This window comes from Gopherus evgoodei, chromosome 6 (assembly GCF_007399415.2).
Source record: "Gopherus evgoodei ecotype Sinaloan lineage chromosome 6, rGopEvg1_v1.p, whole genome shotgun sequence".
Lineage (NCBI taxonomy): Eukaryota > Metazoa > Chordata > Testudines > Testudinidae > Gopherus > Gopherus evgoodei.
This window is the reverse complement of record NC_044327.1, coordinates 36,936,227-36,954,572: the sequence shown is the minus strand read 5'-3', so window position 1 is coordinate 36,954,572 and position 18,346 is coordinate 36,936,227. Positions and strand designations below refer to the sequence as shown.

At 41.7% G+C, this 18,346-nt stretch overlaps 1 protein-coding gene across 2 annotated transcripts in view; it reads left to right on the top strand.

Annotated features, from left to right (window-relative positions):
* Window positions 1-6,287, top strand: part of GCNT1 (glucosaminyl (N-acetyl) transferase 1) — a 45,515-nt gene extending 39,228 nt beyond the window's left edge. Inside the window, exons 2-3 of one of the 2 annotated variants that reach the window (XM_030566787.1) lie at window positions 3,026-3,072; window positions 3,791-6,287. In XM_030566787.1, coding sequence (XP_030422647.1) covers window positions 3,923-5,215 — 1,293 coding nt within the window. In that variant the 5' untranslated portion in view covers window positions 3,026-3,072; window positions 3,791-3,922 and the 3' untranslated portion in view covers window positions 5,216-6,287. Of the gene's footprint in view, window positions 1-3,025; window positions 3,085-3,790 lie in introns of both variants that reach the window. The other variant, XM_030566786.1, reaches the window with a different exon arrangement.
* The last annotated feature ends 12,059 nt before the right edge of the window (window positions 6,288-18,346 follow it).

Genomic DNA, 18,346 nt, shown 5'->3' with positions numbered 1-18,346 from the left:
TAAATGTCAGTGAAACGCCAACGGTGATCCACAAGCGCTTGCAGAACCACGGAGAAATACCCCTTGCGATTAACATACTCTGATGCCAGGTGGGGTGGTGACAGAATAGGAATATGCGTCCCATCTATTGCCCCTCCACAGTTAGGGAACCCCATTTCTGCAAAGCCATCCACAATGTCCTGCACGTTCCCAAGAGTCACGGTTCTTCTTAACATGGTGTGATTAATGGCTGTGCAAACTTGCATCAGCACCATTCCAACGGTAGACTTTCCCACTCCAAACTGGTTCGCCACCGATCTGAAGCAGTCTGGAGTTGCCAGCTTCCAGATTGCAATAGCCACCTGCTTCTCCACAGGCAGGGCTGCTCTAAATCTCGTGTCCCTGCGCTGCAGGGTAGGGGCGAGCTCAGCACACAGTGCCATGAAAGTGGCTTTTCTCATCCGAAAGTTCTGCAGCCACTGCTCGTCATCCCAGGATTGCAGGACGATTTGATCCCACCACTGAGTGCTGGTTTCCTGAGCCCAAACGCGCCGGTCCACGGAGCTGAGCACATCTGTTACTGCCACAAGCAATTTACTGTCTTCACAGTGAGGTGATTCAATATCATCGTCTGACTCCTCACTCTCACTCTCACTCTCATTTTGCAGCTGAAGGAATAGCTCCACTGCCAAGCGCGATGTGCTGGCAACATTCATCAATAAGGTCGTCAGCTGCTCAGGATCCATTTATAAAAAAAATCGCAGAAAAAGCGCTGTACAATCACAATGCTGCCACACTGCTCCGAATGTGTACCAAAGCACCACGGGGCGTTGGAACAGGAACAGGAAGCGGAAAGACAATCACATGTCTTTCCCCTTCTCACAAGCCACAGTGCCTATATGGGACGAGGTGCTCTGTGGGATAGCCGCCCACAATGCACCACTCCCAACAGCGCTGCAGTGTGGCCTCATTTAACACCACTTGCAGCGCTGGTTGCTGTAAGTGTGGCCACTCTGCAGCGCTGGCCCTATACAGCTGTACTAATACAGCTGTAACAACCAGCGCTGCAAAATTGTAGATGTAGACATGGCCTAAGTAAAAATTTGTACTGGCAGGTTACAGAAAAACAGGCTTAATGTAGTTCTTGGGTTATGGAAATCTCAAGCCTTGATCATTGATCTGTTTTTTAAAATTCAAAAACAAATTGTTAGAAGGTAATTTGGAACTGGCAGTAATTGTTTTTCAAAAAACAGCTTAGCAATAAAATTGAAATTTTTAAAATTTGCATGAAAAGCTTTTGTTTTCCCTTTTCTTCCTCCTGCACTTTCCTTCCACTAAGAATTGGGGTGGCAGAGGGGAAGGAAGACAGATACCAACAAAACTCTTGGCCCTCTTTGCTTTATAGAAAAACTTTAATAAAAAATTTTTCATGGAACAAAAATTGTGTTCCAATATTTTTTTTGCAGAATGTGTTTTTTTTTACCAGCTTTATTAGCAATACTTACATTTCTACTGATTTTGCAAGTGTAAATATGACTATGTATAAATTTGGTTGTCTTCCAGAATGCTCTCGAATAGTAGTTAGTAAAAAGTTTTAATGCTTTAGTTTCTAGATTGAAATATTGGCATGTGTTCTCACTGAAAATTATGGACTCCCATCACCATTTCTCCATATACGTTGAGCATTTTTCTTCCTATTAAATAAAGCAGTGGTTCTGAAACTGTGGATTGGGACCCCAAAGTGGGTCACAACCCCATTTTAATCGGGTCGCCAGGGCTGGTGGTAGAGTTGCTGGGGCCTGGGGCCAAAGTCTAAGCCCCACCCAGGGCCGAAGCTGAAGCCCATGTCCCACTGTGCAGGGCCGAAGCCCAGGGGTGCCGCCAGCTTTTTTGGCGCCCTAGGCAGCGGAAGGTCCTGCCTGTGAAATGGCACCCCCAAAATACCACTGACAACCGGGACGGCTGAGGATCCGGTCACCACCCCACAAATGTTAGCAATGGGTTGCATCGGCCCTGCCGAAGCCCAAACTCATCAGCCCTGGGTGGTGGGGCTCAGGCTACAGTCCCCTGACCCTTGGGCTTTGGCTTGGGCTCCCGCACCTGAATGAAGTGCAGTGAAGTTTGAGAACCCCTGAAATAAAGTGCTCGAAGCTAAAACCTGAATGTTCTTTAGAGTTAATTAAATGATGTATTTAAAAGTAGAAGTGGCTATTTAGTACATTAGATGCAACATAATTGTTTATAGGCCTCCACTGTCTTATTTATTGATTTTTGCATTATTTTTCCCTTTCATGCTGTCTCAGTGTTTACATGTAAGCTTGAAAGGGGAGGTAGAGAGAAAAGGAAAAACAAAGGTGTTTTGGTTTTTTTTTTTGCCCAAATGTAAATTTTAATTTTTTGCAAGCATATTTGTGAATACAAATAAAGTGCCACTCCTTCAACTATTACCTGCTTAGTTGATCCAGATTCCAAAGATTCTTGGCAAACTCTTCTGGGCAGTCATACATCTTCAGATGTCTCCAGACTCTGTTCATCTATATACAGGACTCTTCAGTCAAATTTTCTATAAAAATACATAATGGAGAATGTTCACATGGGTGGAGGTTAAGATATTTTAATTAAGGGCTAATGGACATTAAAATGTACTGTACATTGCAGGTGAATACACAAAGATATATACCATAGTGCTTTGAATTTATAACAAACTCAGATTTTCATTTATTCTTAGCATATTGATATTTCATATGAAATCCATGCAGTTGTATCAAGAGAAGTTAGGGCTATTCCTATATTTCTGACAACACTCTACTTCTCTCAACACTTTGTAGTCCATGCTTATCCAGTAGCCAGCTCTCTAACAACTGAGTAAGCTGTCTTATGCATAGAGTGATCTGAGACAGCTTCAAAAGTGCAATTGAAAAACCTGTTCAGAAATAGACCACAAAAATAGCAATACCATGTCAACTAGAGAGCTGTCTTCAGGAACTCTCTGAAAGCTAGATGACTATGTAACACTAAATTATTTTTTTCCTCTTCTCTTTTTCAGATCTTTCCTGAAAGAAGCTCCAGGGTCCCATCACTACTCATTCTTCAGTATGTTTAAGGGTTTGTATCACAAGAGTAAAATGCTGAATGTGCATGTGGGCTGCATTTCAAATGAGAGGATGAAGTGTGAATAGTTTCCCTAGTAAATGAGTTGTAAATTGAAATGCCAACAGATCTCTGGAGTGTGTGTAAAATGTCCCTGTTAAATTCAGGTTGGAATATTTACTAGAAGTACTTAAGCTACTAACACTTCACATTCTCTGTATTGCACAAAACCCCAATTAGATGAAATAATTTAGAGAACCAATATGGATAAACCAGTTTTGTCTAGGGGACAAAACAATTTTCTTCCTATTGCATTTTAAAATGCCAACATTTTAAAAAGGGATTCAGCGGGTCTAAGTAATCTATCTTAGACCAGCCATACCAGAATTAACACACTTCATCCAGTAATGCAGTAGAAAAGATGGTATGAGGGGAAAATTAACACTTTAATTTATAGCTTCAATACTAGTGCTGCTCATAAAATGAGAAAACAGTCCCATGAAAGCTCAGACTACATCTAAACTTTCAAAAGTCTAAACTTTAACTGCCCTATTCATTACATTTTCTAAATGTCAGGAAACTTTTAACTAAACCATTCATCATTAAAGCAAAGACTTTTTTAAATCAACTTTTGATTTTAAAAGCTACTGGTAAAATGTAGAATTGAATTGCAGAATAACTGTACTTCTTAGAAATGACTTCTATTTTGTTTTTGTTTTAGGGCTTTTCCTCCAGTGTCCAGTGCATATATGCACGCTTTTGAGAAATGAGAACAGATGACTCTGAAGCTGTTGAAGTGGGTTGGAGACAATGAGTACAAAGAAACTTTTTTTTAGCCAAGTGAAGGTATCTGATGTCATCTGAAATGCTGAGAAGAAAATTTCGTTTTTGTCATATTTTACGCTTCAGGCACCTCCTTGTGCTACTTTTTACTTTAGTGGCCTTTTCGGTTCTAAAAAGTAACCAAAAGCCAGACTACTTGAATCACAGACATCTAGAGCTGACTGGTGAAAATCCTACCAGTAATATTAATTGCTCTAAGATACTGCAGGGTGATATAGAGGAAATTCAAAAAGTAAAGCTTGAGTTGTTAACTGTGTCATTTAAGAAACGCACTAAGCTAACAGCAAGTGATTATATTAATATGACAACAGATTGTGCCTCTTTTACCAAGATGCGGAAGTATATTATGGAACCTCTCAGTAAAGAAGAAGCTGAATTTCCAATTGCCTATTCAATAGTGGTATATCACAAAATAGACATGCTTGATAGACTTCTAAGATCAATCTATGCTCCTCAGAATTATTACTGCATTCATGTTGACAAAAAGTCTCCAGAATCTTTTCTGGCAGCAGTTAAGGGAATTGTGTCCTGTTTCGATAATGTCTTTATTGCCAGCCAATTGGAGAGTGTAGTGTACGCTTCGTGGAGCAGGGTACAGGCAGACCTCAACTGCATGAAAGATCTCTACAGGAGAAGTACAAACTGGAAATATTTGATAAATCTTTGTGGTATGGACTTTCCTATTAAGACCAACCAGGAAATGGTGGAGAAATTGAAAGCCCTAAAGGGTGAAAACAGCTTAGAAACTGAGAAAATGCCTTCCAACAAAGAAATACGATGGAAAAAACACTATGAAATTGTTGATGGTAAGCTAAAGAACATGGGAATAGACAAACAACCTCCACCTCTTAGTACACCTGTTTTCTCTGGCAGTGCCTATTTTGTTGCTAGTAGGAGATTTGTAGAGTACGTGCTAGAAAACAGCAAAATCCTTGAATTTATTGAATGGGCTAAAGACACTTATAGCCCTGATGAATACTTGTGGGCTACTATTCAAAGAATCCCTGAAGTTCCAGGGGCAGTTTCTTCCAGTGACAAATATGACGTTTCTGACATGAATGCTCTTGCCAGGTTTGTGAAGTGGCATTATTTTGAAGGGGATGTGTCAAAAGGTGCCCCCTATCCTCCGTGCAATGGAATTCATGTGCGCTCTGTGTGTGTGTTTGGCGTGGGAGACTTGAACTGGATGTTACAGAAACACCACTTATTTGCTAACAAGTTTGATACTGATATTGACCCCTTTGCAATTCAGTGCTTGGAAGAATATTTGAGAGGGAAAGCTTTGCATCAACACACAAATTAAAATGCTATCTTGTGTATAGTATGACAGCTTCACACTGATAAGACTGTCATGCAGATAAAATATTACGTTTGTAGTGATGATTTACTAGTGTGTTGCACCTTATTCATCGCCTTGGTATAAGCATCAGAAACTCTACTTGCAGTATATATGAGATGTTCAGTTCAATTGAATCTCACCTGACTATTTTTTCCCCACAAATTTCCATACCACATACTCTATTATTGGAACAGGTCCAAGCCTCAAAATGCATATTTAGGGTCAAGAGAGCTAGTCTGGTAGGTTCATCTATTCTTGTGTAACGTTTCAATATTAGCCTTTAAGAGTTTTTTGATCTCTGCTACTGTTCAATCCAAAGACTTAAAAAACAGAACCCCCTGATTTTGTGTGGCCATAACTCAATCCTTTTTTCATAATCTTAAATTACTGTTGGGCAAAGGGTGGAGAAAAAGCTAGACAGAGCGAACATGTAGAAGCAAAAGGATCTCAGGGAATGCACATCAGGAATTCTTTAAAAACCAGTTAAAAGGGAATTGACTAATATGCCACAGCTAAGACATTTGCAGGGTTCCACATATATGCTGGGATACATACTCCTGAATCCTCTTTTCTGAAAACTTTGAATTTAAGTTGAAATATTCACCAACCACCTGAAAGGCCTTGTGTTTAAAGTACACTTCTTACAGTAATGTTTTCTGTGCTTGTTTTAGTTTGTTAAAACTATTTTAAAGTTTAACAATTAGATTTTAATTTCAGAGATGACATTTATAGCTCTAATCTGCAATGTCCATCTTCTCAGGGGAATTTTTTTGCTGGGCCTGTTAGGATATAAATGCTGATAAGTTTATTTTTGTGCATAATGTCACTTTTTTCTACACTTGTAATTTTTTAATTAGTTGATGAGGATTGAATTGATATTCTTTGATGTTGCAACTCTAACTGGCAGAGCAGAGCTGCTGGGCTCAACTTTCTGAAAGAGTTATGTACATTAGTCTATACCCATTTGTATCCCAGAACATATAAACATTTACTGAATATCCAGAAAAATAAATTTATTTTTCTAAGTGAAACTGTTTTCTCTTGACACTTGAAAGTCCTCTCTGTTAAAGCACTGGCAAAATATAACTCACTTTGATAGTTAATTTGTTAACTTGGGGCCAAATCATGCTGTGCCTGGCTCAGGGAGGTGGCCTCCAGTCAGAGTAATTTCAGTGGGGCTACTTCTGTGAGTAGAATGGAGGATGCATCTTCAATATGTATTGTAACAGGACTGACATAAAAGTAGTCAACCTTTTAGTCCTAACTCCTGAAACTATTTCCAGACTTCTTGGGATGAAGAAGAGATGGTAGCCTAGACTGAAGCTTAGTATGGAGTGGGTTGTACACCAATAGTAAGAGATTCAAGTTAAAAAATGTGTATATACTTTTTATGGTTTTGCTCCTTTAAATATGTGAAGATGAATAACATTACTTATGGGAGGAGTTCTACCGAAACCAGTGTTGCTGTTCATGTGTGTAATTATGGGTTTGGCTACACTTGCAGCAGATGTAGAGAGCTGGGAGTTAAACCAGCCTTCAGAGACCGCAGCGGAGAAAACGCTGCTGTGTGTTTACGCTGTCAGCTGCAAGCCCACCGGCATGGCCACATTAGCAGCTCTTGCAATGCCACAAAGAGTAGTGCATTGTAGTAGATATCCCAGTGTGCAAGTGGCTGCAGTGTGGTTTTCAAAGGGTGTGTGTGTGTGTGTGTGTGTGTGTGTGTGTGTGGTGTGTGTGTGTGTGTGTGTGTGTGTGTGTGTGTGTGTGTGTGTGAGTGAGAGAGAGAGGGGCAGGGAATGTGTTGTATGTATGTGGGGGAGAGACAGTGTGTTTTAGGGGGGCAGAGTGTGTCAGCATGCTGTCTTGTAAGTTCAGACAGTAGCAGATCCTCCTCCTCCCCACCTCTCTCTCACTCTCTCTCAGTATTCTATGGCTTGCTTTGTGTCCCGGAGGAGATAAGCATGCCGGCTGTCAGAAATGGAGATATCTTTGAAAGGGGATATCTGCATGCCTGCACCAGAGTTCAAAACAATGAGAAGAGTGGTCACTTGATTTCAGGGGATTATGGGATGTTTCTGGAAGCCAATCACAGCACAGTAATGCAACATGTCATCCACACTGACACCCAGGCATTTCAGGCAGGGGGCAGCAAGCTTTATGCTTCTCATGGAGGTGGATTACCAGGAGCGCTCCAGCTGCAGAGCCCAGGCACTCTCAGTGCCTTGCCAGTGTGGACACCTCAGGAGTTAGGGCACGCAGGGCTGATTTAATGCACTCTGACTTGCAAGTGTAGCCAAGCCATTAGCTGCATACTTGTTTGCAAAATTATACCCTATGACATCAGAACTAGGGCTGAGAAACCTGCTGTGGAGAAAGTGATTAAGGAAGATGGTACACAAGGTATAAATACAGCAAAAATTTTGAGATGTAGGAATAGGAAGAAACACACTTCAGGTGCCTTTTGGGGACACGTATCATTTTGATAAAGACAGTTAAATCTTAAGTACTGGATCTGTCTTCCAACGGGACCTGCAACAACTTTGAATGCTATCAGAGTAAAGTTCTAGCTGTCTTTCTAGGCCTTACTAGAGACAAACAGCTATTGGGGTAGACGTGACAAAAGCAAGACTGTAGATTACACTCAAACTTCTTGAATGTAAGCACTACCTTGGTGTTAAAACTTAAACTATTCCTTAATGCTGCTTTTACTGCAGTCTGATAAATTGGATAAAGACAGTTGTGAAACTTTCTCCATTCAGTACCTACCTATTATCTAAAGGATCATTTAATTCTTTGGAAACATCTTTGTATATAGTTGCATTTTAACATAGGAATTCTACTTCCATGTCTGAATTAAAGATAAAGGCTACAGGTTTTTAGGCCTATATCCTGTAACCCACTTCAGATATTAATCTCTACTTCACATGAAAAGAGCAAAATATTTAATTTGATTTCTCTTCCCTTGCCCTTCCAAAAATAAACCTATTTCTAAGCGTCTGCAATGTTGTTACGTCTGCCAATTTTAATCAAACACAAGATTTAGCCCGTTGCCATACACAGTGAAAACTCCAATATCCTTTTAAAAAAAGAAAAAAAAGCACTGAAGCAACTGATGTTTCTTTTAGCACTAAAATAAGCTGCCCCTGGCTTTAAAACTTCGGGTTAACCACTGCTTCAGGTAGGGTTGCCAGGTTTCCAGTTCTCAAATGGAATGCCCAGTCAAAAAGGGACCCTGGCAGCTCCAGTCAGCACTGCTGACCAGGCTGTTAAAAGTCTGGTTGGCGGGGCTGGCCAGCTCCCTACCTGGCTCTGCACAGCTCCCCAGAATTGGCAATGTCCCTCGGCTCCTAAGTGGAGGCGTGGCCAGGGAGGGGTGACACCTGTATGTGGAGACACAGTGCAGAGCTACCTGGCCACACCTCCGTCTAGGAGCCAAGGGCCATGTCTCTGCTTCCAGTGAGCCGCCTGAAGTAAGTACCACCTGGAGCCCACACCTCCCAGAGCCTGCACCCCCTCCTGAGCCCCTTTCTGCACCCAAACTCCCTCCCTGAGCCTGCACCCCAACTCCCTGCCCCAGTCCTGAGCCTCCCCCAACACCCTGAACCCCTTATTTCTGGTGGCACCCTAGAGTCCGTACCCCCTCCCATACCACAACCCCCTGCCTCAGCCCAGAGGTGCCTCTCACACCCAAAATCTCATCCCTGGCCCACCCAGAGCCCCCTCCTGCACCCTGAACCTCTTATTTTTGGCTCCACCTCAGAGTCTACACACCCCTGCTGGAGCCCACATCCCCTCCCATACCCCTGCCCCAGTCCAGTGAAAATGAGTGAGTGAGAGTGGGGGAGAATGAGTTACAGAGGGAGGAGGGATGGAGTGGGGAAGGGGCAGGGCAGGGGTGGGGCAAGGGTGTCTTGGTTTGTGTGATTAGAAAGTTGGCAACCCTAGCTTCAGGGACTGTTGTATGGTTCCTGGGGAGGCTGGTACAGCTAGTCTAATAAGTAGCTAGTCTTCCATTACAATGTAAGCTGAAAACAAGCCAAAGTGGCTCTAAAGTATACTGCAATGGTCTCGGCCAGTTCTATGGAGGATTAATCAAACAAAAAGCTACACGAAAAATGGCAACAACTCGGAGTGTATCAGACTGGATTCTGTACTAATCTATATACAGTACAATAAGAAATGACTGACATTTTACAGCTTGGTAAACTTTTTATTCTTCAGCAATTACTGTACGGTAGCAATCCCATTTAACACATGTGGGTCCTTAAGAGAGACTGAGTTTAAATATCCTATGTGAGCCAAAAAAAACAACAAATAAAGCCAAAGCTTAATTATTTGCATTAGATGCATGTGTGATGAAACTGCAGAGCTGTTTCTGATTGAATTCACGTGCATGCTTTCAACTTTTAGTTACAAAAGCCAAGACCAGTGGTTGGGCAACCTGTGGCCCGTCAGGGTAATCCACTGGCAGGCCCTGAGACAGTTTGTTTACATTGATCAGCATGTCCACGCTGCTTCCCACAGCTCCTATTGGCTGGGAACAGCGAACCGCAGTCACTGGAAGCTGCAGGTGGCCGTCCCCGCAGATGGTCAATGTAAACTAACTCTCTCATGGCCCACCATGATTGGCTGCGTGCGGCCTGTGGGCCACATGTTGCTCCCCACTGGCCTAGATTCCCCCGTAGGCAGCATTTTCTAGGGGACTGAGTTACTTCCAGTAGCTGGGGCTTTAAGAAAAACACCAAACTCTGAAACAAAATTGCAAGAGTTGGCAACACTGAAATCTCTGTCCAGAAACCTGCCACCCTCACCAGCTACTGCTGCCATCCCCATCAAAAGAATCTTCAGTTTGTTCACGTTTGCTGCTTGTGTCTAATATCCATGAATATGAAAAATGCTCTTCCCTAGTGCTCCACTTGGAAAGTGGCAATTTCGATACTTCATCTTCAAACTTGGCTTGACTTTTGAGTTACTTTAAAGAAAATTGGCTTGGTCAACTTTAAAAGTAATGAATGGTTGGAGGTAGCAATTTTCATATCCTTGTACTAACATTTTCACCAAAAGACCTTGTAAGCAGGATAGCTTTAATTATGGAACACTGAATGCTTCCTCTGACTCCAGGTTTCTTTCCAGGCAAACAAAAATGCAAAAAAGAATTTCAATACATAGAAATTAGCACTAAGGCAGAAGACTTGAGTACTCAGACTGGGGTAACTAATTGGCTGTCTTAACTTTTTAATCTTTTAGAACAAGCTTTTTCAAAAGCACATTGGTGAGTTAGGTGCACATGTTCCATTTACTTTGACTGGAATGTGTGCTCCTTAGGCACTTCTGAAAATCCCATTTATGCTTCACCCACTGGTGTTAGATTAATATTGCAGGGGTGTCATTTAATTTTTCTTTTGTAACTATAGAAATAGATAAATAACTATATCATGACAAAGTGTAACAGTTGTCATAGTATCAGATACCATACAGAGTGCTATTTCAGTTGACCAAAGGCTGACGCTATTCCTGAAATGTTTAAACTCTTACATGCAACCTCTTTCCTACTTGAATTTTGTTTTTCAGTAAATCTGTATAATTAGCTGTCACAGACTCTGCCTTCTGTAATATAACACTTCATTTTTAAGTTTCCTGTCACCTTCTGAGCACTGCAGTTGTAACTAAATTAGCTGTACAACTGTTCATTATACTATCTTTCACTTCACTATTTTGTCCCACATACGAAACCTCATGAACATCAGGAAATCCAAGGGCAGGAGCAGCAAGAAGCTATTCCCTGGACCATGTGGTATTCACACTATCACTTAATTATTTTTCTTTGCTTTTCTTTCATTGCTTTTAACTTGAACAACTTTCAAATTTAAAAGGGGGAAGATGAAAGGAAAAGGTGCTGATTTTTAGGTACAGTATTTACTCAAATTTTTTTTTAATTATTTGAGGACTTAAGAAAAAAACAGCTTTCTTAACTCTGAAACTACCTAAAAATAGCTTCAACTGAGGTATATGCTGTTGTAAATTGCATTTATTAATGAGACTATCTAGCCAATGATAACAATTGTCCTGCAAATCATCTCCATTTCTATATGGTAACTGAAAAAGCTGCATTAAAGATTGGAGTCTAAGTTTGTCATCCACTCTATGGCTTCTGATTATGTGGAATGAATCAAAGCTGCCTTGCTGGAGAAGGATCTTAGAGGGCAGATGTTCACTACGTAGTCCGTGGTTTGTGTGTCCTCCAAATTCACACGTAGGGCTGTCCTTACTTTTCCACATTGTAGTAAGTAATTGCAACACCTGTGTATGTGTTCCTGATGCAGTTTGCTGTGATCCATATATTATACAGCATGGTGAAGCCAGGTAGCTGGTTTATAAGATCTGGTGTGTTTTGATTCTTGACCCTTATATTTTCCCACAGCCCATGCTAGTTGTCTATTGGGCACAGTCCTGCTGTTCTAAGAATTTTTGGCCACTCCCCCAAAGGCATTCCTCAATTTAAGGCAGGATTGGGGGGAAGATCACACCCTTCTCAGAGTCCTCCCTGTGATGTGCTTTGGTGCAACCACAGCCATGACAAGGATAACAAATGTTGATTGATAGCCTCACAATCTAAAAAGCAAATCAAGTGATAGTTATTTGTCAGGACAAAAACTTTATTTACATCAGCTACTCTAGTAATTAAACAAATTGACTGCACTCTGTAAATATATTGATTCTTATTGAAAATATGGAATGCCAACAATTTAACACTTGCTTATTTAGAAATCGGTCTTATCTACTTAATATCTGACTGAAAAAAGTGTTCACAATTACAGCCTCTGAGCCACATCCTCACTCCCTTCAGTGGGAGTTTGGGTGATCAGTACCATTCAGAATCAGGCCCTCTTACACTCAGAAAGCACAAGGAGCTAAGCATGTTGTATGAGAATGCTTTCATTAATAGTGTGACTTGCTGCACAAAAGCCACAGTTCTATCTTCAGTCAAAAGAAACTTCTGATCCACAGCTGCTCCTTGATGCTATTTAGCAAGAGAGGTTGCTCCCTATACTAAAGGACTAGCAGTTGTGGAATGCTTCTGGGTGAAGCCTGTTACTCTGCCTAAACTCACTGCTGTTCGTATAATACATGCCCACCCAGCTCATGGGAATGATGCTGGGATCCACAGTGTGTTCTCTGATGTCCAAATGTAGGAACCTCTTCTCCAGCAGAGTGAATGCCAGTCAACTACAAAAGGATTTTTCGAAGGCTCTCTCCTGCTTAACAGCTCTGCTCTGTGAGACAAGATGGGTGAGGTATCTTTTATTGGACCAAATTCTATTACATTACCCACCTTGTCACGCTGATATACTGGTACTGATGCAGCTACACCAACACTGCATACACGGTCTGGTCTGTGTCAGCAAGATATTGAGAGAGGCAATATGACAAAGATTTAACTCCTCCATCCCTTTTAAAAAAAAATGAAACTTCAGGGAGCCCCCTCTGTTGCGTTTGGAATAAAAGGATGCAACTAGCCTGCACAAGGCCTCGTGCATCTTTTAAAATCAGTGATATTAGTCATCAAAATGTGGATTAGGAAAATAACTTGATTAAATTTGACCTGATGGTGTCTTTTGGGCCGAAAATACAGGTCTTATATTAGCTGAGATTATTAGAAATATTCCTGCATTTTTAACATTTCAAAGAAAACATTTATTTTCATAGATAAACATTGCATCCCAACACCCACACTGTCACACAGTCCCCCAACACCCACACAGGCTATCTCACACACACACATTATTGTTGTTATTACTCCTGCTACTTCCTGTCACAATGCTCATGATGAGCCAGGAGTGGCAAGGGGCTGCAAGAGGGCTGTGGGCTCTGGCAAGATGCAGCCCCTAAGTGACAGCTCGAAGCCTGCCTTGAACCACTGCTGCAGCGTCTGCTGTTTATGAAGCTCGGTGTGTGTCAGCAATGGGGGCGGTGGGTGTTCTGCGGAGACCATAGGTAGGGGTGGTGACTATGCCATCTTGATACACTGAGGTCAGGGGTGCTGACAGGGACCGCCTTCAGTGGAGCATAAGATCCCCATAAATCCTAAGGATGGCCCTGTCTAGGACCCAAGTCAGAATAGGGAGACAACGTTCTAATACACAAGGATATGGAACAGAATATTTCTCACTAAAGAGAGTGGGTCAAATTCTGCCCCTTACACCCAAAATCAATGAGGTGGCACAGGCCTAGATACACATTTGTTTCATTAAATGGAAAAATACCATGGTCAGACTTTTCACTTTGAAAGCAAACAATTTTTTGGAGAGGTGGTTGGTTTAGAGAGTTTATATCGGTCTTATGTGTTTATATTGTGCCTGTCACCATAGAAATTAGATAAAAATTAATAAAGCGTGTTTCAGTCTGAAGGTTCTGCTCTTCCCTACTCTCAGTGTCATTTCTTAAATGGGATTATTCTGTTTATCTGCAGGGGAAGTTCTGTCTCTTCTACTAGCACTGTTATGGAGGGAAGGCCTTTACACAAAGAAAATATTTACATTTTCCCCTGAAAGTAGAAAGATGGTTTCATCCTGATCTCTGATAGTAGGGAGTGCCACCGCTGGGGGGGTTTATATATGTCAGAATGCAGCATAAGAATTATATCCCCTAACCTAATTGTGACCTCTTTCCCCAGGAGTGTCTAGCTAGATTTTCTGAAAGAGACAGATTGAAAATAATAACTTCAACACAGAAATATCTGTTGGATTATCCAGCCCACCCCTCTGCTTGTGGAAATTGTTCACTACAACACGTTAGCTAATCAATTTGTCTAATCTAATTTTAAATATGTGCAGGGATGAGCCACCCACTATTTGCTGCTCAAGACACCTACTCCCCAGTCTTATCCATCTTGCTATAAAGAAGTTTTGCTTTCATGTCTTTTCAAAGCTCATGAAAAGTGGGCTGGCCAGAACTTTGCAGAATAATATCAGCTATATTCTTGTATTTTAAAATGAATGGCTAATTAATAGAACTGGTTGAAATTGTTGAACTTTTCCCCACCTAGAAGTCCTTTCTAAAAAAAAAATTAAATTTTGCAGAAAAAAATGTTGATATTGACATTGCTTTTGTAAAGTTGTCTGCCATTTTTACTAAAAAAAATTATAAATTCATCAATTATTGATTTATTACTGAAAACATTTGGTGAATGAAAAATGTCAAATAATTTTGACTAAAAGAATTTGGTAAAGACAATCACAGAAACTTTCACAGAAAACAGCAGACAAGTGCATCTCCAACCTTGGGATCTAGAAACAACTTTGGCAACTTTTGCAAATTATTTTTTCCATTTTTTATGGCAGTTCTGTCGTTAATAAACTAGCCTGCTACAACTGTGATCTCATTTCTATGTTTAAAATAATCAAGAGCAGCGCACAAGAGGCTTTGAGCTAATATAATTTCTCTCACATTTCTCACCACATTCTCCCCCAATTTATCTGAATGAAGCAGTTAAAATCAGCTTCTCACTGCTGCTCTGACCTGTTCATGTTTAAGTTTCTGTACAACTCCACCCTATTCCTACCATTTGTTGCTCCACTCGATTTAATCTCGGCTCTCATTTCATATTGCTTCCTACTAGTCCCTTTGCTCCACTAATGAAGATACTTCACCCTTCCCTTTGTTCCCTTTTCTCACTTATCTGATGCCTCTTCTATGCTGGGAACAATTTCTTATCAGAATACACCAGACATCACCTTCCCCCCCTTCATCCTAATTCTTCCTTAAACTTTTTTTTCTTTCTGTCTTGCTGTCATTTGCCCCTTATTGTTTTTTAATAGATCCTAAATTAACAGCATTTCCTGGATTTCTCCACTTCTATTTGCATCCTGTCTGTTTATGCATTTAGTAATCTTTTCTTTCCTTTCTGTCTTATAGAGGGCAATGCATACTGTGTGCACTTAAATAATGATATATTAAATAAATGAGGTAAGATGGTGGTGCAAAACACTACTTCACTCCTAAAATCTGACTGGAAAGTGAGGTGGTGGGGTGGGGACGGGACATATTTATTCCAATGACAGCAATGCACCAGCAAAGAAACTTGCTCATTCTGAGCAGGACGGCTATCTAAAGCACTGGGGGACTTAAGACATTTAAGAATGTTGAGTAATGCTACAGTGGTCCAAAATTTGGCCCCAGAGAAGGGTGACCAGATGTCCCGATTTTATAGGGACAGTCCCGATATTGGGGGTGTTTTTTCATAATGGGTTCCTATTACCCCCTCACCTCCCGATTTTTCTCATTTGCTATCTGGTCACCCTACCCCAGAGGTACTGGCCTCTGAACAACACATTTGGTAACCATAGAGATAGATAATCAAATTCTGAAGCAGAGAGTTTCTGCACCACATTTATTTGTAGAAAAAAATATACACTTGCCCATTACTCAGGTTGGCAAACCTTTCAAAGGACTTGGAACCTGGTCTTTCTTGCTCCCAGTGAGGTCAGTGGGAATCTTGCCACTTACATCAACTGGAGCAGAAAAGGGCCTCCAGTCCAAGCTCCGAGTTTGTAAAGAGACTAAGTGATTTCAGGTTCTGTTGTGAAACTAGCTCTCTACTTGTAACTGCTAAGTGAAATGTACAGACTAATCTATTGGGTGGTGTAGTGAGGCGGTGTGGTTCCCCACCACCCCAAAGAGAGATGAGTCCCTCTGGAAACCAGAGTGGGTGAAGCCAGGGAGCTCTGATGGTCAGGCGTGGCATTGGAAATATGTCAGGCCGAACACCAGAGCTCACTGAGAGAGCAGCAGCTGGGGAGGCCAGACACCTCCAGCTTAGCTCGCAATTGGGAAACCCCAGAGGCCTGTAGTAAATCCAAGGACTGGCCCGACCTGCCCCATACCAGCTACCCAGAGGAGTTACCGAGTCTACCCCCTGCACCAGCTATCCTGTGGAACCCATGGTGCTGGACCCCCCTGAGGACACCACCCCGACCCAGGTATCTCAAGAGGGGGAATCTGGAAGAAGCCCAGGGGCAGCCGACCCTAGTCTGGCTGCAGCTATGCCATAGCCCATGTCAGTGTGTTGCGACCAGGATCCCCACTGACTCAGCAGGGGGTCTTCTGGCGCTGCTAGGGCCCCGGGCTGGGACGCAATGGAGTGGGAGGGCCTGCATCTCCCCTGCCTCCCAACTCGCAGGTGGCAGTCTCTCCATCTCCCAGGCCCTTGGCTCCGAAGGGCCTGGGCTTACTGTTATATATGGTTACTGCTCAGCCCCTGCCTGAGGGCCTGACTCACCAGTGCCCCACCCTGACCTAGGGCCTGGGCTCACTGTGTTTATTTCTGCTCTCACAAAGGCCGCAGAGGAAGACTCCCGCAGCCAAACTATTTGCCCACAAGACATCTTCCCGAATTTAGTGAGGTGGTGTGGTTTACTGCTGCCCTGGAGAGAGATGAGCGAGCCCCAGCTAACCTCTCTACAGGTGGCATAATCTTTTTGGGGGGTGGAGGGAGCATACATTTTTCTCCTTTTTAGAGAGCTCTCTTCATTCAGAGTCAAAGCAATGTCATTCCCTTCCAAGGAATAGGAAAATGTGTGCCACTATATTGAAAGGAGGCATAGTGCATAATAATTGCATAGATGGCTGGCATGCTACATTCAGAAGATAACTGCATAGTCAGGTCTTTCAGCTGATTGCAGATGAATTGTGGGAGTTTTTTGAGCCATGTTAAAAAAAAAAAAAGTTGACGTGCATGGCTAGTTTTGTGAGCACTGCTTCTTACATCATTTTTACATACCGGGGACACACAGGAACAAGAAGAGAAAGGGACTTTTTCAGTGAATTAAAAATACTTGGCACATCAAACTTCTAGCACTTGGGAGTAGAAACACAAGTGTGTATGTAATTAAATGTATTTGGACATGTAAGTACCATACAAAAAGTTGACTGTCTAACCTTAACAATCCAACAGTAAGAATAACAACCTCAATTTTTCAATTCTGATGTTTAATGACTGACAGGGATGATCCTATCATTGTGTTTGTACATACAGATGGTTACAGGCAGTGTAAGTGCTTATTCTAACACATGACAAATTTTAAGAAAAGGCAGAAAACCTGGAACATTTATTTTTTAGGCTTGTTGATCTCCAAACATGTTATAGGTTTAAAAAAAATATGTATTCACTGCTAAAGGTGATTTCAGTTTCTGCTAAGTGCTTTGTGTCATTTTGTTGGCAATGGTAATGGAAATAAAAACAAAAAGTGGAGTTTTTCCAGCTAACTGGCCTTACTGCAGTTCTCTGTCCAATATTTGTTTCTGGTATTCTTGCCTCCTCTACGACGACATGAAACTGACTTGAACTATTTAGCATTAGATGAAGTCACTTTATTATGGTATAAAGACCTGATTTGTTCTTTTAGAATAGTAGATCATAAGGCCTCTAAACAAAAACAAAAAATATTGTTTGAATAAAGGCAAAACCCATTTATTTACAATAACTTAATATATATTTTTAAAACATTAGCTCCCAATCAATGGCTAGGTCCCATTGTGGCAGGTGGTGTACAAGCACATAGTAAGAGACAGTTTCTGCCACAAGGAGCTTATGATCTTACGATGTGTAGAAAGAATAGTAAATATGGCAGGTGACCAGCTTGGCTTAACAGTGAAATCCTTGCTGATCTTAAATGCAAAAAAGAAGATTACAAGAAGTGGAAGATTGGACAAATGACCAGGGAGGAGTATAAAAATATTGCTCAGACATGCAGGAGTGAAATCAGGAAGGCCAAATCACACTTGGAGTTGCAGCTAGCAAGAGATGTTAAGAGTAACAAGAAGGGTTTCTTCAGGTATGTTAGCAACAAGAAGAAAGTCAAGGAAAGTGTGGGCCCCTTACTGAATGAGGGAGGCAACCTAATGACAGAGGATGTGGAAAAAGCTAATGTACTCAATGATTTTTTTACCTCTATCTTCACAAACAAGGTCAGCTCCCAGACTGCTGCACTGGGCAGCACAGTATGGGGAGAAAGTGACCAGCTCTCTGTGGAGAAAGAAGTGGTTCGGGACTATTTAGAAAAACTGGACAAGCACAAGTCCATGGGGCCGGATGCG